The 23822-nt window shown below is 38.7% G+C and overlaps 2 protein-coding genes across 3 annotated transcripts; one reads left to right on the forward strand and one right to left on the reverse strand.

The window, feature by feature from the left end:
• Nucleotides 1-1302: 1302 nt before the first annotated feature.
• On the forward strand, nucleotides 1303-11590 carry kdm8 (lysine (K)-specific demethylase 8). Its single transcript, XM_010795130.1, has 8 exons — nucleotides 1303-1390; nucleotides 2720-3194; nucleotides 4669-4835; nucleotides 6296-6428; nucleotides 6524-6574; nucleotides 7575-7724; nucleotides 8450-8542; nucleotides 8621-11590. Exons 2-8 carry the CDS (start codon nucleotides 2721-2723, stop codon nucleotides 8783-8785), a joined length of 1233 nt encoding a protein of 410 aa, XP_010793432.1. The 5' UTR covers nucleotides 1303-1390; nucleotide 2720; the 3' UTR covers nucleotides 8786-11590.
• Nucleotides 11285-22218, reverse strand: LOC104966028 (UNC93-like protein MFSD11). Of its 2 annotated transcripts, none has more exons than XM_010795128.1 (13): nucleotides 21743-22218; nucleotides 21227-21282; nucleotides 20875-20982; nucleotides 20707-20786; nucleotides 19588-19684; nucleotides 17140-17198; nucleotides 16811-16955; nucleotides 15712-15761; nucleotides 14473-14538; nucleotides 14254-14379; nucleotides 13993-14167; nucleotides 13184-13319; nucleotides 11285-12092 (listed from the first exon to the last, which is right to left on the reverse strand). In XM_010795128.1, the coding sequence occupies exons 1-13, from the start codon at nucleotides 21830-21832 to the stop codon at nucleotides 11940-11942; spliced, it is 1341 nt and encodes a 446-aa protein (XP_010793430.1). In that variant the 5' UTR covers nucleotides 21833-22218; the 3' UTR covers nucleotides 11285-11939. The 2 variants fall into 2 exon arrangements, with proteins under 2 accessions (XP_010793430.1, XP_010793431.1); XM_010795129.1 differs by having other exon boundaries at nucleotides 11951-12079.
• Nucleotides 22219-23822: the final 1604 nt, after the last annotated feature.

Raw genomic sequence — 23822 nt, forward strand, 5'->3', positions numbered from 1 at the left:
GTTTCCCCCTGTCTGTGTTGTTTGTGTGTGCGTGGTGGCTGTCACTCCTGGCTCCCGGCTCAACCTCCACTCACCTGCTGCAATCAGCTGTGCACCCTCCCTGACTATACACCTGCTTTCCATCAAGCCATTTACAACGGCATATCAACGGAGGCTCCACAACCTTTCTCCGCCAGATCGTCAAGTATCAGCCGTATCTCGCGTCTCTCCTCCGGTACACAGCACCGTAGTGTGGAGTTGCATTAGGTAACGCGAGATACGGCTGATACTTGCGCATTAGTTTCTGTTATGGATCAGTATCAACAGTCCTGCCAGTAACGTTACTATATTATCAATGCTACTTTAGTTATAGCCTGATATATGATAGCTAACTTCACAATGTTGTGATGTGACGTTAGCTAACATTCTGTAGCTAACGCCGGTCACTCACCAAGATAGCTGCCTAGTTCTCCACTGGTTCTCCTCACACCACAGCTCAATTTCTCTCCAATGGCCGTTATTTCTTCTAATCCTTGGCTGCTCCTGGTCTCTTTGACGCCTAGCAGGCTCTTAATTATAAGGTTGTGGTCCATCATATGCATTTGAATATTCATGTTCAACTTCTTCTGTGTCTTCTGTGTCGAAACTAGCATTGGGATCCATGTTTATTAATACGTTACACCGGCCGCTCTCCCCCTTGTTTCCCCCATGGTACGTCACACGCGGGAGGTCACGAGCCGAGGCTTTTTTATGCGGAAGGGAAAATGTCTTACAAAAACGACGCCAGATGTCACTGTAGTGTATATCTCTGTATATTTTTTGAAAATCTAGTGTATTCATCATTTTCCTATACATTTATTCACAGGTGTCTATAACCTGGAAGTTGCTCTTTAAACCATGGCATTTTAAGGTTTCCATAGCAACACTTTAAAAAAAAGACAGATGCTTATCTTCAAGGCTGAGGTTGTGGACAAAGGTGACAATGTAGGATAGTGTATGCAACATTATACTTGCAAAATAAATGAGCAGGTGATTATACAGTGTACACAACTCTATGATACACACAGTAGTTGAATCAGTGTCTGTCACTGCGTTTCACAGACGTCTCCTGTGTGCAGGGGTTACTACCCTCTACTGGGGCACAGGGTCAATGCAGAGCAACTATAAAAATACGTTTGAAAAAAATCAATTGCTTCAATTGCAACGAAAGTGAGCTCGAATATTTGTAACATTTTCAGAAACCCTTTAATCAGTTTTAAGCACTTGAACATAACGCGGAACCAATATTCCCCGCTATCCGAGTTTCCTTCCGGTGTGTTTTTGTCGTCCCACTCCAGAAGCAGCGTTGAAGCGGTCTATTATTTAAAATATATAATAAATTGGATACACGGTATAAATGTTGTGAAAACGGGTAAATATACAATTTAAAGTGTTGAATTCGGCTACAGCCAGCACTTTTTAAAAATGAATTTAATATAACGTTGGTTTACACGTGTTACTTTATTCAACGTTAACCGACTTGATTTTTAGTGCAGCTTTCTCTTCATGCCATATTCAAATTGTTATTAATATGATCTTATACACTATAGCTTTGGTTGTCATCAACTCCGACTACTTTTGAGTATGAATCTATTAATATATCGTTACAAAGATTGAAAATCATTGTTTGTTATGCTTACATTTTGTGGATTTAATGTAATGTGTGTACTGTCTTAGCACTCCAATAACAACTGAATATATTAAACCACATCCTTGTATGTCCAGCTCTCACATTTAACTTGCATTTGAGGGTTTAAATATATCTTTAAATTAAAATTGCACTAATGGTGCAGCCTTGCAGCAATAAAGCTGACATCAGGACTCATTGGGACTCTTTCTTTTTTTGGGTTACATTTTGGAGTCAACATGAGCATAAAGAGGATACTCGGTTTTCTAAAAATGACACTAGAGACCCATTTCTGAGGCTTTTTAGATACAATCATTATCCTTCTCCCACTAGTAATTTGAGGTACACTTTCGGTGAAGCTTTACTCTGCCCATCCTCCTTAATGACTCCATAATAGCCTAATGTATGACAGTAGGGCCATAATTCCCCCAAACATCCTATCTAAAAATAGTTTATTTCTGCTTGTTTTGTTGTTTTTGCTCAAATGTGTGTAAAGTCAGAGGTTGCATACTAATGTTTCTGAGAAACCAGAATGATATGTGTCCTGGTGGAGGGAACTGCACGGTCAAACCTCTCCTGACACACTTCATGCATGTGGCAAATTAAATTAGTTGTGTTCTGTTCACAAGGGTGTGTTTTTGACTCAAAGGAATCAGGATGCTTCGTACTTTGGCGTCATCTCCAGTCTCAAAGGATCATCCAAAACAACAGTTTGAGTCACATGGAGGCAGAGGTGGCGGGCACAGATACCATGTGACAGAGGGTCAACACTGACTGTACACATTGCAATTTTGGCTCTGGAGGCCCTCAGCTGTATTTTGTGATTTCCAACTTGAATATGAGGTGTATAGTATACACAAGCAAGTGTCCTGTTTTTGTGTAAACATGGTGGACAGTTTTTAGCTAAGGGTGGACCCATGACATCTTAGCACAGGACAATAATTAAAATACAACCTTTGCTTCAGAGTTGTTGAATCACCAAACAGTCCACATGTCAATGTGCCTGTGCATCATCATTAGGGATTCAGTCCGAACAAGGGCTGTCCTAACTTTCTTTCACTGTCTGTTCCACAGCATGAGTAAAGACGTCTCATTAATGCACACGCTGTGGACAAAGATCTCTGCTGTCCTTCCTAAAGATGAGGAAAAGTTTCCACTGCCTTTTGGGGCCGTAGTGGAGTCGAGTGTGGTGGAGATGCTGAGAAGGTCCAGATGTCAGCTGTACAGCGACACCACCAGCGCCAGCCGAATGCTCACTGCCAAGATCCTTTTGGATTTTTCATGGGAGAAACTCAATACTGGAACATGGCGCCATGTGGACAAAGAATGGAGGCGCGTTTATTCGTATGGCTGCCTCTTCAAAGTGGCCGCTCTGTGCTGCGGAGATCCGTCAGCAGAGGATGTCCTGGAGGCTCTGAGGACTTGTGACATGGGTTTACTCATGGGGGCAGCCATCATGGAGGATATACTTCAGGTTATTGTGCGGATTCTGCAAGGTGAAGTCAGGAAGTCTACTAAAGAAGAAGATAGTGAACACCCGCAGCTAAAGGTCGGTGATCTTTTGTCCCTTTTGATTTTATCATAAGTAATAATTTACCTCATTAGCACCATCAAAAGTCTTGAACTCTTAAGGCTTTAAGTAATTGCCAAAGCACATTTACTATTAAATGTACAAGAATAAAAGGTAGCAGATTATCAGTCATTATCATAAAATAAGATGTGCACAACTTGTTCTATTTAAGTGACCACTGAATGTCACCAATTTAGCAACAGACTAAAGTAGTGGTTATTCAATGTTTACAACAATTGGTAACCTTGGAGGACATTTCAAAATAAGCTTCTCTAAAGTTTGTGAGAAGTGTTTATTTTCTTTGTCGCCCTTCATCTTGAGGCACTCTGTCAAATGTCACTGAAGATAAAGTGCAACAAACACTCAAATGTCAGATCCCTTTGTTTAGATTCCTTAAGATTGAGATGGAAAGCTAAGAGTAGGGTTTGGAGGATTTTTCTCAAAACTAAACTTTCCATGTCTGCCTGTAGTGGAGCTTAAGGCTGCAAATAACAACTATTTGTAATGTCTTTTGATCTTCAATACCCTTTTGATCAATCAATTGATCAACTTAATGCCAGAAAGAAGTAAGAAATTGCCATGACAGTCTCCATAAACCGATAGAGATAACTTCATATCGGTTTGTATGCACTACCAACAGTCCACAACCTTTAATATTGCTCATCATCATCAATCCCGGTTTCGGCTCTAATGGTTCATAAAATGGCTGGAGATTGACTCATCTCTTAATCTTATAATCCATAAAGTTATTTTATAGGGAAATATGTCAACAGAATAGGGCTGCATAATGTGCAAAAACTATATTGATATTTTTTGAGAGACATTTTAGATTTAGGATATTTAAATATGGCATAAGAGTATTTAACTTGTACAATAAAGTGATCTATTTGATTCAGAACTGAGTTCAAGGTAAACTAACATAGCTACAGAGTAATTATCTCGTTGAAAATCTTAGGTCACAGGCTTCTCCAACAATGCAACACATTCATACAGATAAGCAGACAATATTAACCAATATTAAAATATACTATATTAAAAGTAATACAAAAAGAAAAATGTTTTTTCTTTAAAAAAAAAGTGAGAGAAAAAAAAGTGGAATAGTGCAATACGAGTCTATACAAGTTATTGGAATGATATATCAGATAATAAATACATAATTACTTGTTGAGTTGTTCTATTAGCTGCCTTTATCTGTTTAGTCATTTGATCCACATTACTGATGATTATAAATCAAAATCTCATTTGTACATTAGTTGTTAAAGCACAATTAGTAAATCCTACAACATCATTGCCATTTCAGAACTCAAAATATGATTATATTTAATTTTTTCCGTCTATCCCAGCCTGTTTACCGACACATTGTTTTTCTTGTTATTTGCCTCTTACAGCGCTCGTTTTTAGAATCAATTTGAATACTTGACAAACCCCCTTGTTGTGTTGGCGTCATCAACAGAGAATAAAGATGGAGCATGTTCCTGTGATCAGAGAGGAGGTGGCCATTCCCAGGGTGAAGCGTCCTTCACTGGAGAGCTTCAACACAAACTACCTGCTCCCCCTCAAACCGCTCATCTTAGAGGGGACCATCGAGCACTGGCCCGCCCTCAACCAGCACCCCTGGAGGTTTGTTGTTTGTTGTTTTGAATCTGTTGTTCTATTTGTACTAAAACAGGCAATTTTTCTTTGTCCAGATCAAATCACTATATCAGTCGTTTTCCCTGCCATACATTTTTTTTAATCAGTATTAGTATCATTAAAGGTCCCGTGACATGACATTTCTACTGATCATAATTACATTATTGAGGTCTACTAAAATAGATTTATATTGTGCAATTTTCCAAACTCACATTGGTACAGCATCCCTGTATAGTGTGTGTATTCACTCTGTCCTAAAGGGCTTGTTGGAGCTCCTGCCCCTCCCTACGAGCCCACTGTGCTCTGATTGGTCAGCTCGCCCACTCTGGCTTGATGAGTCCAACAGCGTTACAGCGGAACATCAGTGATTATGTGTTACAATGGCGTTAGCATCCAGAAAATGACACCAGTAATGACAAACAGATGAGAATGCTGCGTGGGGTCTGGGCGTGAGCTGGGTTACTGGTGTCATTTCCTGCTTGCTGCGTGGGGTCTGGGTGTAAGCTGGGTTGCTGGTGTCATTTCCTGCTTGCTGCGTGGGGTCTGGGTGTAAGCTGGGTTGCTGGTGTCATTTCCTGCTTGCTGCGTGGGGTCTGCGAGACTGCGAAAGTTGGCCACTGTTTGTGTATTTTGTAAGTGTTTTGTCAGTATATTTGAAATGACTAGGTTAGCTACGTGAGCTAGCTAGCTTAAAGCAGATCTGCAATAATATCAGAAGGAATCATGCGTTCACATTGTTAAAATAATCCAAAATTACCTGAAATGAAATGATTGGCCTATTTTAACATAGTATTGCATGATTAGTGAATGTGCACGGGTTGGCCACCGTACCCAAAGTCTTTTATAGTCAATTTGAATTTAGAAAACAACACACGGTATTGCTATAAGAATATACATCAGTAGTCCTCCAGCATTGTTAAACACTACAGCCCTCCTCAGGCTCAGTGTAGTCATGTAATCAGAGTGATTTACACTTGTGACGCCAGCTGAGTGCACTCATCTAGAGGGGAAACCTGCACGACTCACTGAAGCAGCTCTGGCGTGTTACAAACAATTCACATCAGTTTGTTAGCAGACACTTCCGTTACGTTTTCGTCTTAATTGCCTTAAAATGTGGAAATAACACAAAGTGAATTTATGTTGGTGTACTTGTCAAAACACCCCCGATTCCTGACTCTAATGTCTGCCACCGGAGGCCGATATAACTGCCTCTGCGTTTGAAGATGATCCCTCACTGTCCTCCCTCTCCCTGCCGCCTCCTGACAGCTGACTGCTCTCGCTGACACCTGACATACGGCGCCTGACTCTCACTCTGACGGTGGGGGGGGGGGGGACATCCTGAAGTGCTCCCACAACATATTGAGCTGTGCTAGAACCCTGAATGACCAGACTTGAGGAGTTATGCCGTTTTTATTTCAGTAATGTTTGTTTTTCTTCATTCCGCAAAGCATAGAATACCTGAGGTCAGTGGCCGGCTGTCGGACGGTTCCTGTCGAGGTGGGGTCCAGGTACACGGACGAGGGGTGGTCCCAGACTCTGCTCACCGTCAATGAATTTATCGATCGATACATTTTAAATAAAGTAAGTCCATCATTAACTTGTGCTGCATTGTTAACATGATCAAAACTATTTTCTAACTTGTTTTTGATTTGCTCTGTTGTTCTGAAATGGCCCAGGATGGAGTGAAAGGATCAGGTTATCTCGCTCAACACCAGCTTTTTGATCAGGTATGTTTTCTTTCTTCCGGACTACATGGTTATGGAAATAATGATCCATTTATTTTGATTACCTATTGATTATTCAGCTTTTATTTTCTGTCACAATGAACAATTGAATTCTCCTTATTTCCAACTGTCATCCTCAAACCACATTGCTTTAAAGACTATTGACCTTTTAGTCCTAATTTTCAATACATTGTCTGAATTGACCTTTACAGAGAGGGCATCATGTCAAGTTCATAGCTGTGAATTTGGTGATGTTTCATGATTTATTTGACATGAAACCCCTATTATTAAGTGATAACTTGTTAATCAGCTAATTATATGTCTATTATTTGTATCAAGGAACTGACTTAAAATGTTGCATTATAATCGGAAAAGGAGACATTCGATGTTCTCCTTTGGATAATTAACATGAATTAATGAATGTTGAATCAAGGATACAGTTGCTCCCATTTCAAATAGAAATGTACGGAAACATAATAAAATATAAGAAAAGGAAATGAAAAATGATATTTAAAAATATTACAATATACTACAATATCTCACAATAAGAAATATTATAAAATACATTTTTAAATGTGTTAATTTAATTTTAAATAATGTATATAATAAAAATAAATATATATTTAACATAGAATCATTTCTATTATTATGCAATATGTGTGAAATTGTCCTAATTAGTGTGAATTATTTAGTTTTGACGGGTCACAGCGAGCTTTGTCCGACACAATCTAATACGTTTATTCTTGATTTGAAATGTTGACAGTTTGTGACACATTTTGAAGAGATTCCCTCCAGGCATTTCTGAGATATAAGGTTCACAGGAAGTACACAGACGAGCCAAACACAAAACGCCTGCGGCCACAGCTGTCGCCAGCAGGGAGGAATAGAAAAATATTTCTGATGAGACACTGGCAAATGTTGTGGTTAAAAACAACATGGTATAATTCTGTCAGTGTGAATTAAAGCCCTCCCTATGTGATTCTTTTTTTTAACGTTGCATTAGATTCCAGAGCTGAAGGCAGACATCCGTCCTCCTGATTACTGCTGCCTTGGTGAAGGAGACGAGGAGGACATCACTGTAAACGCCTGGTTCGGCCCCGGGGGGACCGTGTCCCCTCTGCACCAAGACCCTCAGCAGAACTTCCTGGCTCAGGTGACCAACACACAATGTTTTATACGATGTGATAATTATTCATTTTCAAGTCTGAGATGTTACTTGCATCACAGCAGCTCCAAAAGGAGAAATATTAAGAAACACGATGCAAGGAAAACAACATGTAACATAACATCACGATCACTGAAGAGAAACACGCTCAAGACCCTCTATCATACATTTAAACTCGGATTGAACTCCGAATTTGAGGATTGAATGGTGCACAAAGGATTGCTTCAGTCTAACTTTATTAAGTCTTGGGACCCTGTTTCTGTGATTTGATGGTAAAAATGAATATTCGCTGTTCAGGACATCGTTGTGGTCAGAGAGCATGTTGTTGGAAAGCCTCACTATGATGTTATGGTAGGCTGATTCATGAGTTTCTCACAGGGGTGACCAACATTCTTTGAGCATTTATCTAACGTGTGGAGCTTTTTTGATTTGAAAGCGGTAGACAAACACTTGTACCATGTAGTATTGCAATACTGTAGAACAGTCAAAACCACAGATGTAAAAAAACAAAGAAGAATTTGTCTACACTCCCCGAAAGACCTAAGGCGGCGGAGAGAATCAATTCTTTGTTTTGTCCTTTTTCAAACATAAAGGGACAAAACAAAGAATGTATTTTCTCTGCCGCCTCAGGACTTTCAGGGCGAGTATGAATCCAGTTAAAGATGTGTCACGTGACCGCGCTTTGTTTAAACCACGGGTTTCCCCTGTATCAGGTGGTGGGAAGCAAATACATTCGCCTCTATTCCCCGGAGGACACGGACAAGCTGTACCCTCATCAATCCCAGCTCCTCCACAACACCAGTCAGGTGGGATTGACAGTCCATATATAGATAAGAAATACATGTTGGAGCCAGTTAATGTATGCAGCACTTCCTCCCATGCAGGTGGATGTGGAGAACCCGGACACAGAGCGCTTCCCGGAGTTTGCCAAGGCTCCTTATCTGGAATGTGTGTTACAGCCCGGAGACGTGCTGTTCATCCCCGTCCAGCACTGGCACTACGTCCGCTCCTTAGAGCTCAGCTTCTCTGTTAGCTTCTGGTGGTCATGACTGCACAAATCTTTAATACAAAAGTATACTTTTTGTACAATTTCAGTTGTTTTCTGTTTCTGTGGAGGCAAACCAATTTGGGAGTTTTTAAATAATGCAAGGCTAATTCTGATAAATCTTCGGACCGGCACTGACCTTTGATCCACGAACAATAAACACACAATTAGATTAATTGTGCCGCTGATGATTGCAAACACATCCATTGTGTGGAAAGCTGGAAGCAGGAGGGAAAAAAAACAAATGAGCAGTTAAAACTGTTTGTGCTCATTTCAACCTGCATATAATTACAGAGCAGTGTTAGTCATCTCATTTGATAGGGTATGTTTCTCTTTTCAAATTGGCATATTTAATTGTGTTCTCAACCTTATCCCTACAACTATTCTCAGATGTATGATTTCCATAATTCATGGAAATGAGGCAAGTATTCAAATGTACTAACCGAGCGAGCTACAGGTACAAAGATGGTGATAAACATGGCTCTGTGGTTAACTGACAGCCAGAGGCAATTAGGCAGGTCGCAGATTAAATTAATAAATGAAATGAATTAATCCCCTGGGAAAAGACAGGCTTTGAAATTAAAACTTGTCTCATTGGTTAAGCAGCCTGACAGTACAACTCCTGTCTCACAAACGCAACACCTGATTACAAAGACGGCAACACTTTGTTTCACTTTTCAGACCTCTGACAAACCCGTCATTATGCCGTCGGTTTGTTTCAATCAAACCCTCTAATTAGAGTCAAGCAGTATGACAGAAGTGACAACATTAAGTAGATCAGCACTGATGTACACATTTGATCTGCCTTTCAACCCAATTCACAGTCTGCGCACGGCAGACAAACATCTGAGGAGAAGGTGAAGAGTTTCGTACGATTTTTCAGCCCAAATAAATAGATTTAAAATACAATTCATTTTTTTCAATGAGTGTGACATTTTGACTTTGAACAAAGTGCAGTCTAAAACGGTAATGTGGCTTAAACAAACATGCATAATTTGCTGCAAATGTAAAATAAAATGGGTTTAAATTGTCTCTCTTTGACGGGTGACTGAAATTTGGAATCACTGTTTTCTCTAAGTGCTTGTAAATATGGGCTCGTTCATGCATTTCAATTATGAATAGTAACCAGAGGTGGATGAAGTATTTAGACCTTTTACTGAAGGACAATTACTTAAACCAAATTGAATAAATACACATGAAATGTATGAAAACATTAGCATCAAAATGTACTCAAGTTCCATTTCAGAACAATATATTTATTTATTTATTTATACTTATGATAAAAATTGTGATTGCACCAATGTGTTCATCACGTCAAAGTTGATTCTGGTAAAGGTGCAGCTTTTTTTTAATTATCTATAGGCCTACTGCTGGGTAGCTTGTGAATTTCAACAAGGGATCAATAACGTTTTATGTTATCGATCTTTAATCTAACCTATTAAAAATGATGATACATATTTTTTATTGTAAATTAAAGTATAATATTTTCCTCTTGAGATGTAGGGGAGTAGAAGTATAAATCAGCAGGTAGTGTCAAATCTCAGTTCAAGTAGGCTACCTCAAAATTGAAAAAAGTAAATGAACTGATAGTCAATATCTTATCTTGAAAGCTTCCATAGAACACCAGATAAAACGTTCAACGTTTTAAATTTATTACTTTTGAACTTTGAATTTTGAGAAACATTGTGGCACACCCTGCTTTTTCAGTAAGTGTAAAATAATGCCAGTATCCGCCTGTATTTCCAATCCGCTCTTAAAATGTAATGGCTTCTCCCTTACCCCATGCTACACCTGTGCTACACCCTTCCACCATGTTTTATAAAAATCCGGTCAGTAGCGTTTCCGTAATCCAGCTAACAAACAACGCAACCTGAAAAACCTCCATTGCGAGGGTAATATCTAAGAGCTGGTGCATTAAACATTGCCTGGGTTCAGGTAATAGACTTATCCGAACGTAGTTACTTTCCTTACGAGGCTAAACCAATAATATGAACCCTGCAGAGTTTAATTCTGTAAGTAAATGCTGTAAACTTCATTTAGCCCATCAGTGCTTTGTTGTCGTCAAGTACGTGGCACAATTGAGTTAGGATCACACAAAACTGATTACTCACATTAAAATGTAATCAATACTCAATTACCAGTGAAGTAATTTGGGGCCTTGGGGTCTTATACCCCTTTCGCTTCCACCGACACCCTCTGCCCCCGCTCTTTTGATTAATGGGCTCATTGATTTTCAAATAAATCTGGCAAATCAGGATAAATAGCGGTAGATTTATCTCGTTTTGTGGGAGAATGAACTGGATGTACAATGGTTATGTTGTGGTGAGTAAAACATCCCTATAAATGTAGATCTGAAACACAGGCTGATTTATGGGTTATAAACAATGTAATCAATAATTATGAGTGAATATTCCTCTAAAATAATATGTGTCTATGCATTGAATCTTTTATGTTGTTTTTGGTGGCCTAGACACTATCTGAGTTATTACAGTTTGTATAAGAAAAATACTAACAGTTGTTCCTTTTCATTTTGGATGAAATCTCCAAAAATGAATACAACTTTATTTATCAAGATCGGGAAAAAACATTGAAAAAATGCAAAATGTACAAACAAAGAGTTAAGAACAAGGATTGTCAGGCATTAGTTTACATTTCTCTTAAACATGACAGGAACAGTTTTACATGACTTTCTCTCTTCCATTTTCTTACATCATTCTGACAAACTAACAGCTTTTAAAGTAAAAAATATTTTTTAACCATATAACTCTGACTTCAATAACAAACCTGAGCCAGAAGCAACTCTAACTAAGTACAAAAGAAGGTAAGTGGTTATGTTTGTAATGATTCGATAAGATCAACAGTGCAGGAGGAAAATAAGGTAATCATTAACGATGAGATTGTTTAGTGTTGCGATTTATAGAACAGAGAGCAAAGGTCCACGATTCAAATGTTCTAAAGGCAACTCAGTGTCACACGTTGCAACAACTCAAACTACTTTAATGTTATCCCAAGGTTTATGAAATATATTGTGCTGATAATAAACGATTGTCAAATGACTCCTGATGGAATAAAACACGATGGATTGTTCCTCTGATGGCTGTAGTTCTTCCCACTAACACATATTAAAAAATCATTGCTGATGCAGAAATGTCTTCCGTCTAATATTCCGGCAGGTCTACAGACAGGTTCTGCACCCACTCCACCACGAAGAAGCAGAGGGTCCCGGTGAAGCCCAGGATGACCATCAGCAGGAGCTGCCACTTCAGCAGGATGTACCCGCTGTAGAAGAACGCCACGGCTGCAAAAACAGACTGAGAGAGGATCAAAGATATAGGATGCTTCAGTTCAGCCGACAAAAACCATGGTTTTGCTAAGTTTGTTCATTGTACCAGTTATATAACTGAACATTCATTGTTAAAGGGGCCCTATTATGCTCATTTCAGGTTCACCCTCTGTCTGAAACCAGAGCCCAGTCTGCTCTGATTGGTTAGCTGGCCGGCTCTGTTGTGATTGGTCAACCACTTTGAAATGTCCCACCCCTTAGCATATCATCGCTAGCCAATAGAAGAGCGAGTGTTACGTAGTGATGTCATGATTATTGTTACTGAAGTAGACAAAGGAGTCTAATGAAAGTGTTTCAGGCAGGAGAGAAACTCCCTCTGAAGGGAACTATGTGATTTTCGCCTTTGCAGACTATCTACATGCACAAAACCCTACATAACACACTACAGACTAGAGGAAAGGGAAAACCCCAAAAAGCACTATAGGGCCTCTTTAAATGCAATCAAATTAACTAATAGAAGATAGACCTTTTGCCAATGCCATCAGTATTTGTAATTATATCTAATTTCCTGCTGTTTTTATATTTATAAAATATTTTTAAAGTGCAAATCACTTTTTAAGTCAAAAATAATGTCAATGTGTTGATATGATGTGTATGTATTAGTTTATTTTACCAAAGTATTAAAATAAAAACACACTACTTTATTCAAGATCTGATTGGCTGTATCAAAACAAGGTATTTGATCAGTAGTCGAATAAATGCGAAACTACGGTGGGCCATCATAAAAGCAAGAAATTACCATTTTAATTCCACCCTTTTGGGATCTGTGTTTTTTTTAGAAAATGGCGGTTTACAGAGCAGATATGTATGCGCTAAGAGCACAAAACTGCATTTTAATTGGAGTTAATTTCACATTCAATTCATATGGTTTATTTCTTGTTAGAGACCAATTTCGCAGCAAAGACAAAGGGAGGATTAGGAGGTGTGTGAAAGGTCTTGTTCTTTCCCTTTTTTAATGGGACTCCAGGCGAATGTATTTCATACTTGACAAAACAACACTTTAACCTAGCTTTGCTCAGCTCTGCTAACAAATCCTGGGAATTGGCGACTCGGGATTACCTGGATGAATTTGAAGATGGCAAAAGCAGGCGCGCTCTGCTCAGCATAAACACAGCCTAATATGCTGTAGAGCTGCGTGTTGAAACAACTGTCCCCGAGTCCGAGCAGGAAGCTGCACAGCAGGGCGATGGACACGCTGAGAGAGAAACATAGTTCTTATTAAAGATTGCTAAAGAGGATTGTAACTGGCCTTCCTGGTGTTCATTCTTCTTTATTGTTAAAGGGTTAGTTAGGGATTGTTTGAAGAGAGCTTAAAAAGGGTATGTATTCATAGTCAGTGTATTAGCTACAGGTAGCTAATCAAATAAAAGAGCACCAGCTATGTGACCTTGGTTAGTTCAAATGTAAAAGTTGCATAATAAAACAGAGGAACTGACCTATTGAAGCCTTGCTAGATTCAAGAGGCAAAGCTTGTATGTCATGTGTGCATAGCTACAGTGTAGTAATGTCAATGCAAATCTTAGATCAGCAACTTCTGTGTATTGTGAGGTAAAATGACTGTTCTTTTCTAAGAGTCTGGTAGTTTTGATAACTGCTTAAGTTTTCTGTCAGAAAGGACTGCATAACATGGTAAAGCAGTGAAAATATATTAAATATAGCATAAAGTAATCTGAAATGGTTGTCTCTTAGGTGGCTAAAATACATTTGACTTCTTCTCCCCTTCCACAGCAGCACATTGCTTTGCTTCCTTGTTAATACTTGTTTGTGCTTTTTTCCAATGTTCTACTCTAGGTAATACACTGACTATGGATAAGTACCTCATAAAACCCCACTTCAAACAATCCAAAACTGTTGGGGGAGTCACTTACCTTGGAGCTAAATATGGTTTACTTTGAGAGCTGGTATAAAAGACGACAGGGGCGTCATCTGGGATGTTGAGGAAGATCAAATAGAAGGCAACAAAATGGACGAGCAATCCCAGAAACACCACAGAGGTCCGTCTGAAGCGATTGTTCTTACACAACAATCCAAACAAGCCTCCACCTGACGAGAGGGAACACATGAATGAATTCAAGACACTGTGAGAGACTTTTTGAATCACTGAAAGAGCTGCGGTAATGTTAACTTACCCACAATTTCTCCAATGCCTACCACAATCCCAGAGATCCCAATCAAGCCTTTTGCGGATTCCCCAAATTGTGCAGTTGCTCCGATACACGTCCCATACACCCCGCTGTAGAATGATAGCTCCAGGCCTGCAGAAGAAGAAACACACGCTGTAGCCGCGAGCCTTCACTGGAGGTTTGATACTTAATGCTAATACTTAGCGCATTTATCACGAGGCTTACCGCTGTATGCCATGCAGGGACTCAGGAGCAGAATAGTTTTAGTCTTCAGAAGTTGCAGCATGGTTCCTGAGCAGGGAGAGACACAATACACTGATTTGAATTGCTAATAACATATGATATACCTTTTTTATACGTGGATTGAGAGGAAATGCAGACGGTAAGGTCCCATTACCCTCTGAGAATGTGCGTTTAACACAGATAAAAGGAAATACTCCTCTCAATAGGCCAAAAAGCTGCATCTTAATGCAAGTTGAAAAACACCCAAGGGAGAATTTCAACCGGCTGTTAGGTAAATCCAGATTTTTTAGAAGGAAGAAATCCCACTGGGTTTGTTTTTATTTATATACAGGCCCGGATGCCCTCGCTTGACATGAATCAGTGTGCATCTTGGATAAGCCTGATACCTGTGAGGCAGATGTTCACAAGTCTACACGCACACAAGATACAGGCAGGACAAAGAGCAATCTGATCATCCAAACAACTTGAGGCTGCACTGAAGGCGGGAGCCAGTGCTGCGCAGTTTAAAGTTGACAAACAGAGATAGAATCTGAAACAAGGCAGTTTGTGTGTACACTCTTGTAATGCTAGAAGATTTTTATCCTTGACGAAAGAAGTTTTCACTTGAAAGGAAAACCAAAGTGCCTGCTAGCTTCAGAACATGAGTGGTGAAGTGTGTAAAGCTAGAGGCTGCCTGCAGTGGGTGAGAGACGGAAAATAACAAGTATTTCTGTTAGCTGTTGAGGGCCTTCTTCTGTGAAATGTTGGAATATATGGAATAATTGCAATATCTCTTCCTTTGGATGTTTAGCCATGACATACTATGTTGAAATACAATATCTCAACACTATTCTTTATGGACATTCAAGGTTCCCAGGTGATGAAGACTTAAAGAGGCCCTATTATGCTTTGTTGGCTTTCCCTTTTCCTGTAGTGTGTTCTATAGGTTTGTGTGCATGTACATGGTCTGCAAAGGCTAAAATCCCCAAAAATAAAGCACTTTTTATAAATGAAAGCATGTAAACATTTCATAGCAGAGGCACAAAATACAAATATAAACGTGAACATTTCCATAATAGGGCCCCTTTTCCTCAAGCGGAAAAATAAGGTTGACACTACAATTGATCACTAATCCAACACAACACATATGGAATGAGCATTATGAATATTTGGGACTTTTTACTACATTTAGTTTGTTCTGTATCCAAATAAACACTAGTTTATATAAATAATATAACCTACTGATTTCCAATTTGGCATCCTCCACTGCAGAGTTGGCTCTTTGCTTATACCTAAAAAACAAAAAAATTGTTTTAACTTTGACAAAACTGAAATTAATCAAAAAAAAATCCTAAATTAAAACATTGAATTAAATGAAACACACTTTAATTGCATAATGATCTAAAATAATCCTGTAAAATCCAAATGAGTGCTAAAAGAAATGAGGCACACACACACACACACACACACACACACACACACACACACACACACACACACACACACACACACACACACACACACACTCTCTCACACTCTGCTAATAATCAAATACCTGCATCCAGAAATGATATCTGTAACTGTTTCTGAGCGCAAACTGCTTATAAGGCAGACACAAGCATGCTTATAGGACACGTTTTTCTTTACAAATAAGCGCTAACTAGATTCCTATCCACTAATCTTGATGTCAAATTTTGCAAAAGCACATTTTTCTAAATTGTCCTACACAAACCCTTGCATTTGGGCTTCTTTTGGCCATTAACTTCCACATGACTTTAAGTCTCCAGCTACACATTTCACTTATTATTTCATCCCATATTTTGAGTCGAACCTTCAAGCCATAAATATTTAAATATTCTTGAGGGCTGTGCCAGGAGAATCTGTACTCTCTCAAACAGGAAGTATCCGTCCCTGCTGCCCCACATCTGCCTGATTGCACCCCACTCGTATAAAGTGCGATGATTAGGCTTTGCTCTGTCAAAATTGCAATGATGTGCAGGAAACCGCTCTGCCATTTCTGTGAAGGACAAGGGTGATTTAAAACTCCTGCAGAACTGCATTTGAAAGTCATGTAGAAAACCCTTGCAAAATTCAACGCGGGTTATTTAAAAATATCATTTTAAGGTGGTATAATTATAGTTAAACATGGTCAACTGAAAGAAAGGTGAATTCACTTCTTTGTCATTTTTACATGTTGTATAAAACACAGTGGACTATTATTCATCACTTGAGGTTTGTACCCTTTTGTCCTTTTGCACGAGTGGTACTGACATTTTTATATATTCTGAGTGTTTTGGACCAGAGAGAAAAAGGTCTTATTATCTAAAGGATATTCATTTACATAGTGCGAGGTGAGAGCAGCGACTGGCCTTCCTCTTCAGAGAGCAGCTCCTCTGCGTGATGGCTCTTCCTCAGCACCAGGAAGCTGAGTGTGCCGAGCACCGAGGTGACCAGCAGGGACACGAAGATGTTTTTCCTGCTGCTGTCTGGGAGAGGAAGATTAAAACAAAGCGCTTAATTAAAACACACAAGATATATTAACAACATTAAGCTCTGAGCATATTTACAATAACAAACACCCATATATAATCCTCTTGGTATTTGCTTCCATCACCATGCTAGATATTTCTATTATAGTCACAGACAGGACTTACTCAAGTTCTAACCTACCTGATATCTCTGTTTTCCCATTCCAGTCAAAATAAATGTAGAGATTGCCAAACAGCATGCTGTAAATAAGATCAAATATGTACATGAGTAAATAACACGTCGAAGAAGTAGCACAACAAGTTGTAATTCTGCCTTTTGATGCATCTTTGCAGGTTGAGGGATGAAACCCTGGTCACACATGCACACAGCACGACCTCTGCATTTAACCCATCCTAGTACTCTGAGCAGAGGGCAGCTATTGTACAGCTCCCAGGACAACATGTTCAAACTATTTGGGTAAATCGACAAACAATTCCACCTCAAGGTCAATGTTTAGCTGTTCTGAAGCTTTCAACTGTAATACATGATCATTATCAGCAAACAGAATTTGCTCCGCAACATGGAATTATAGATTTTGATTTGATCTCGAGCACTTTAAAGGGGCCCTATTACGCTCATTTCCAGGTTCATATTTGTATTTAGTGTCTCTACTCTGATATGTCTCCATGCTTTAATGTTCAAAAAGCTCTTCTCATACTGCCTGTGCTGCAGCACCTCTTTTCACCCTCTGTCTGAAACCAGAGCCCAGTCTGCCCTGATTGGTTAGCTGGCCGGCTCTGTTGTGATTGGTCAACCGCTTAGAGATGTCCAGCCCCTTAGCTTATCATGTACAATGTGTTAGCCAATAGAAGCGTGAGTGTTACGTCATTATGTTATGGAGTAAACAAAGGAGTCCAATGGAGGTGTTTCAGGCAGGGGGAGAGAGTGGGAGAGAAACTCCCTCTGGCATGAACTTTCGGATTTCAGCCTTTGCAGACCATTTACATTCACCAAAAGCTATATTACGCACTTCAGAAAAGGGAATCCCCAAAATGCATAACAGGGCCCCTTTAGGGCTGAAGATCATGTGATACGTTGGAAGATCCAGCTGCTACAATGACTACAGCTAAAGAATTACACAACAACAACACATTTGGAAAGTTATGCCCTGTGCAATTTGTTGTGAATCAAACCCTCTAGTGTAAGAGTACGTGTTGACCTTTAATTAAAGTATTTGCATTACGACAATCAGTTTAATTAAAAGATACAGAGGCTTATATCGTATATTCTGAGTTGATATTTGAGAAAGCATGCTTGACAGACAGAAAAGCCAACAAGGAGAACTGAAACTCTTTTTCAGTTTCCGCTTTTCTAGTATGCTTCTGCAGTTTCTTTTTTTTTTACAGCATTTTTTAATTCCATAACACTTTAACAAAAAATATGGAGATGAGCAATTAGTGTTTCCCAAAGCCTCCGCAAGCTATAACAGGAGTTTTTCATTATAACATAACAATAAGTTAATTCTACAAGCAGTGAGAAAGTGATTCATGAGTTTACTGTGGCAGGGGTCCTCACTGCAGAGCCAGATTAGCAGGGCCCTCCTGTGAGCTTTGGAGCAGGTGACAGCCAATGTCATTATTAGACTAATTCAATTTGCATATTTAAACAAATACATGTTAGTTGGTCAAGCCAGTGTACAAGAGCAGTGGGCTGAATACAAGCGATGAACAGGCCAACACTCGGTTGCAGAACTCGGTTTAAAGAGCTTTGGGTGTTTTTACATTTTGCAGAAAACAAATGACTCACTGACAGATCAGCCAATTTTTTGCATGATTCTTTTTGTGTATATGTATTTAAAAATGGGGCATACAGTAATATCCTGTCGGGCTACAAATACAGGCCTGACAGTATTTTGGCTGCTGCAGTGTAACTCTGTCTTTGATCAAATAGAATAGTTGCATTAAAGAAAAATGGGGGGGGGAAATCAAGGTGTTATGTATGTAATGATGATGGAAGAAATAACAATGTTAGCTATTGTATTTGCTGCTGTGGGTTGGTTTAGGAAGCAAATAAGCAAGAGGATTTTTAGATTCACAAATAAAAAAATGAATATTTATTTCCCTAAAGGATGTGGTCAAAAGTTTTAAGAGATTCACGTAGTGTTATCTAAATATTAAAGGGGCTCTATTATCCTTTTGGGGTTTTTCCCTTCACTGCAGTGTGTTGTATAGGTTTTAGTGCATGTAAATGGTCTCCAAAGGCTAAAATCCCCAATTTTCTCTTCGACACACTTCCCCCTGCCTAAAACGCTTCCATTGTAGTCCTTTGTTTACTTCTTTAACCCAGTGACATCACTATGTAACACTCGCGCTTCTATTGGCTACCGCTCTTACTCAATGTACGTGATAGGCTAAGGGGCGGGACATCTGTAAGAGGTTGAGGAATCACAACAGAGCAGGCCAACTAACCAATTAACACAAAAGAAAGACCTTGTTGAACATTAAAGCATGAACACATGTCACAGTAGAGGCACAACAACATTCACATATGAACATGAAAACGAGCATAACAGGGCCCCTTGAAAACATATCGTGTGTACCAGTGGATAGAGTGAAAGACTGGAGTGTATCTGTGTCAGTATCTGCGTACCTGCACTGTAGGAGAGCCCAAAACACTCCTGTGTTCCTGTTGATGGTGGAGGCCTCAGAGTTCTCCACCAGAAAGTGTCCTTGAGCCGTCCACAGCACTTTAGGAAAGAGAGTGAGAGAGGTCATGAGAGGGAAAAATGTAACCAGTCAGTTAATTGCCCACCCGATGTGACAAATTATCTTTCTGTGTTGGTAAGTAATGCCTCACAGTAGCCCTGGGACATGATACAAATTCATCACACTGCAATGATTTGAGGCTGCATTAGAAACAGCCCTGAATCATTTTTCTTCATTTTTCCAGTAAATGCTCAGCAGAGGGCTGCTTTCTCTGTATTTTCATTAATATCTGCGAGCAAGCTCAAAGTGCTGCATAATATTTACAAAAACAGCTCCTCACCCATTTAAGGTTCTAATTTGGGAAAGACTGTTTATGCGCGTTTACCCATCCCAGGCCTGATAATCCCTGTATGCATGATCAGACACTATTGAAACACAGAAAATAAGATTGAATAGGCTGAAAAGGAACAAAGTTGTGCTATTGATGTTTACATATTTTTACATGGGATCTGATCCTATGTGCCCAAACCAAAAAAATGATAAACCTGAATTCTTAAAAAAATACTTTCAAGGCGATTTCAGCATTCAAATAACCTGAAAGATAAAGACAATTTCACTTATATTTTTGATATATTTCTTTGTCTTATATGTTTGTCTATGGATTTCACCTCAGCTCTGTGGAGTAGTAATGACAATGTTTCACTATTTTCTGGCATTTTAAAGACAAAATGATGAATTAAAACAACAATCATCAATGGAATGAATAACTTAAATCCAAAAGACAAAAATCCAGGCACACTGGTATATTAGAGTAAAAGAGACAGATATTAACACCCATATTAATTGATCTTTCTTGACATTATAAGCCAGGTTTCAATTGTGCATTGTAAGTTATGGAATAATTACAAATAGACAAATCTCTTTGTCTTAACGGAACTTCTATCATTTTCTTTTAACGTTTGCTAATCAGCATCTTAAGTTATAAACTGAATGCTGCTGCAAACATTAAAAAAGTTACAGTCATTATGTTCAACATCATTTCCTATATGGTAGCGGAACTTACTGGCTGCTCCTATGCCGATCAGCACGGAGGTCAGGTAGAAGGACCATGTTGAAGGGATGATGAACACAGCAATGTACCCACTGCACAGAAAGCATGCAGAACAGCAATGAGCAGCATGTTTCAGCATCTTTGCAACATCCTGTATGTAATTACAATAACAATGTTTACCTGTAAAGTAGGCCACTCAGAAACATAGTACATTTTGGTCCAATTACAGCAACAACCGTTGGTGCAAGTAAATTGGCGAACGAAAAGACTCCATAGATGATTCCAAGACTGCGGGGGAGGCAAAGATAGTTATTATTTACAATGTGCTTGTTTATGAAAATGTGTTTATTCCATTTGTTTTAATGATGTTTCCATGCTAAATGTACAATACATGTATAAAGACATCTATGTTACACAAGACACAAGATTTAAAGCAGTGCTTTTCCATGATTTTTTGTGGTGAATCTCAGTTTTACACATCTGTCGTTGTTAATGACACTAATCGATTAGTCGATAAAGAGAATGTGCCTACCTGTGGTACCCACTCCCAGTGAAAGTGTTGTTCTGCAGGCTTTTCACTACAGTTTGCTAAAAAATAAAATAAAAACATTAAAACACAGGGTTAGATTGGACAAAATAGGTCATGATTTTGTCATTAAGTCACCCATCCGGTTTGATAATTTCACTGACCATTGATGGAAATTAGAAACACGAGTTGCGCATGACAAACAGCTTTTGCACCGTAATGCGCATTATTAGACATCTCTGCCGTTGTAATAAAAGATGTTACCACCAAAAACAAATGCATAAATGTCATGTTTTTATTTTAACTCTTTGTAAAAAAAAAATATCCAAACAACATGCAACATTTCCGTATGCTGCAATACCTTTGTAAAATTAAGTTATCTTCAAGTTTTGTACGTGTTTTAGATTAGAAGGACAGGGTTTGCTGCAGGGTTTTGTGAAAAGTATATGCAATAAAAACACTTACAATATAAAAAAAAACAGGTTTAGATGTGTAGAAACTCAGTAATAATGTTTGACTTACTTCAACATTCCCACAGGTGGTGAAGGCGGTAAAAATGAACAGAAAACCCAACCCCAGAATCACAACGTTGAAAGTCCTCCTGTCTGCCATGGTGTTCTCCTACTCCTTTTAATACATGTTCAATTTATTGCCGCGTCCACTGTTATAACGTCTCCTCAATTGATCTAGGAAAGACTCCCATACGGACTCTTCAAGGATAAATTCATGGTAACACAGTCACGACACTAGAGTTTACTTTTCTAACGCTATAGTGAAAGTTTAATGCGCGGAAGGCAGGAAAAAGGGCCGTTTCGCGGGGTGCAGTGACACAGGCAGCAACAGAGCAGCACTCTTATACAACCACTTCCCTTCTATCATGCTAAGTACGCATGACAACTTGTGACTTTAATTACATGAGATTTGTGGCTGTCTTCCTTGTTCCTCTCCAGCTTCGTCATTTATTTCTTTCCTCACTCTCTCCTGCTTCCTCTTCTTCTCCTCCTGCTGCGGTTTGTGGTCATTTACACTCATTTAGCTTTGCTGCCTTCCAGAGGAGACCAGGAGAAATATTCTCCCATGGAAAGCAAAATAGTTTAACAATGAAGATATTTTTAGCTTTAAGTGTTACTGTCATTAGCAAAAAGCAACTAATCACTTAATAAATATAACTTTGAGGATTTTTTACTTTGTCATTTTGGTGTTTCCTCTCCAGATAAAACATTAGCCTCTCACTAAGCAAAATATAGTTTGAAGACTGTGTTCATCAGGCTGATACCTCTGTAGGCAATATTAAAAAAAAAAAAGAAAAAAGAATAATTCACAATTACACTTTTCCAATGTTGGTCATAGTTATATCCACAGCTTTCCCCGAGTGTTGCTTTATTGATAGCCATTGAAATATGACTTTAAGTGAGATCTGACCTCAAGGGATCACTGCATGTGGCCCCTGTATAATCTTTAATTTACCCCAAATTCAAAAAGTTCGAGCTGAAAGATTTGTATAGTGAAAAGCATTCTGAAAGTCAATAGAACTGTCATGTACAATTTGTTTGTTTCATTGTATTTGTTGAAGAACCAACCAACCTTAAAACGTCCAAATAAAGTCCAAGACAAGCCAGAATCAAATTGAGACCCTAAAGAACAAGCAAGAATGTCTTTCCAGTGCTCATCCTCTGCTCTTCTGCAGAAAACGTGCACAGTTTGGACCACAGTTCATTTGTGTTAATTGCAAAATTGAGGATGACAGAGCAGTTGTAACAAAAATAGAAAGGTTAAAAGTAGATGACCTGCCTTTACAAACTAATTTGTGATGAGTGCAAAACATAAAACATATATATATAAGCGATCAGGGAGTAAAGCCGTAAGAAGTTTTTCCCAAAAGTAATTGGGTTACTGTCATTAAGGGGTTACATAGTATTGAGCCCGAGTCTAGATAGGTTTTTTACACACATTGATCTGGTAGTCTACACCTTTCTCAATTAGATCCATATGGTTTGCAAACTCAATTAATTTATTAAAAACGTAGAGTTGAAAGAAGTCACAAGTTTGTAGGCAGTCGTGTAACAAGTTTAACCCACAGCTCACAATGTATGATTATTATTCATGAGACATATCTGTCCATTAGCCATTCATAACAGATTCCTTTAGAAAGGCAGTCATTGATTCCTCATGCTTGTTCACAAAATCATCCTAAGAGGCTCTTGAGGGAACATCTTCCACTTCTTTTAAATAATCATCAAAAGCAGCTCTTCAGCTTTTGAAATGTCCATAAAGATAAATGTCTCAGCTCTTGAACATAAACCAAATTGACGATTTGAAATTGGTTGAAGGTTAAAGAAAAACGTAGGATATATACACATACACAGATGAGTATATGAGTTTCGGTGACGTCATAGCCCTACATATTTTAAGGAGTAAAATAAGTATTAATCTGCAACATTAAAGGAATTAAATATGAAGGTATTTTTAATTAAATTCTGAAATACATTCTGCATAAAGTGTAATTTTACTTTTGCACTGAGTTTATTTCAGCAAGCAAATTAACTAATTAAAATAGTGTAATTATTATCACATGTCTGCAGTTCCTACATGATGAAGAGAA

This window comes from Notothenia coriiceps, unplaced genomic scaffold, assembly GCF_000735185.1.
Source record: "Notothenia coriiceps isolate Sejong01 unplaced genomic scaffold, NC01 NC01_scaffold00037246, whole genome shotgun sequence".
Lineage (NCBI taxonomy): Eukaryota > Metazoa > Chordata > Actinopteri > Perciformes > Nototheniidae > Notothenia > Notothenia coriiceps.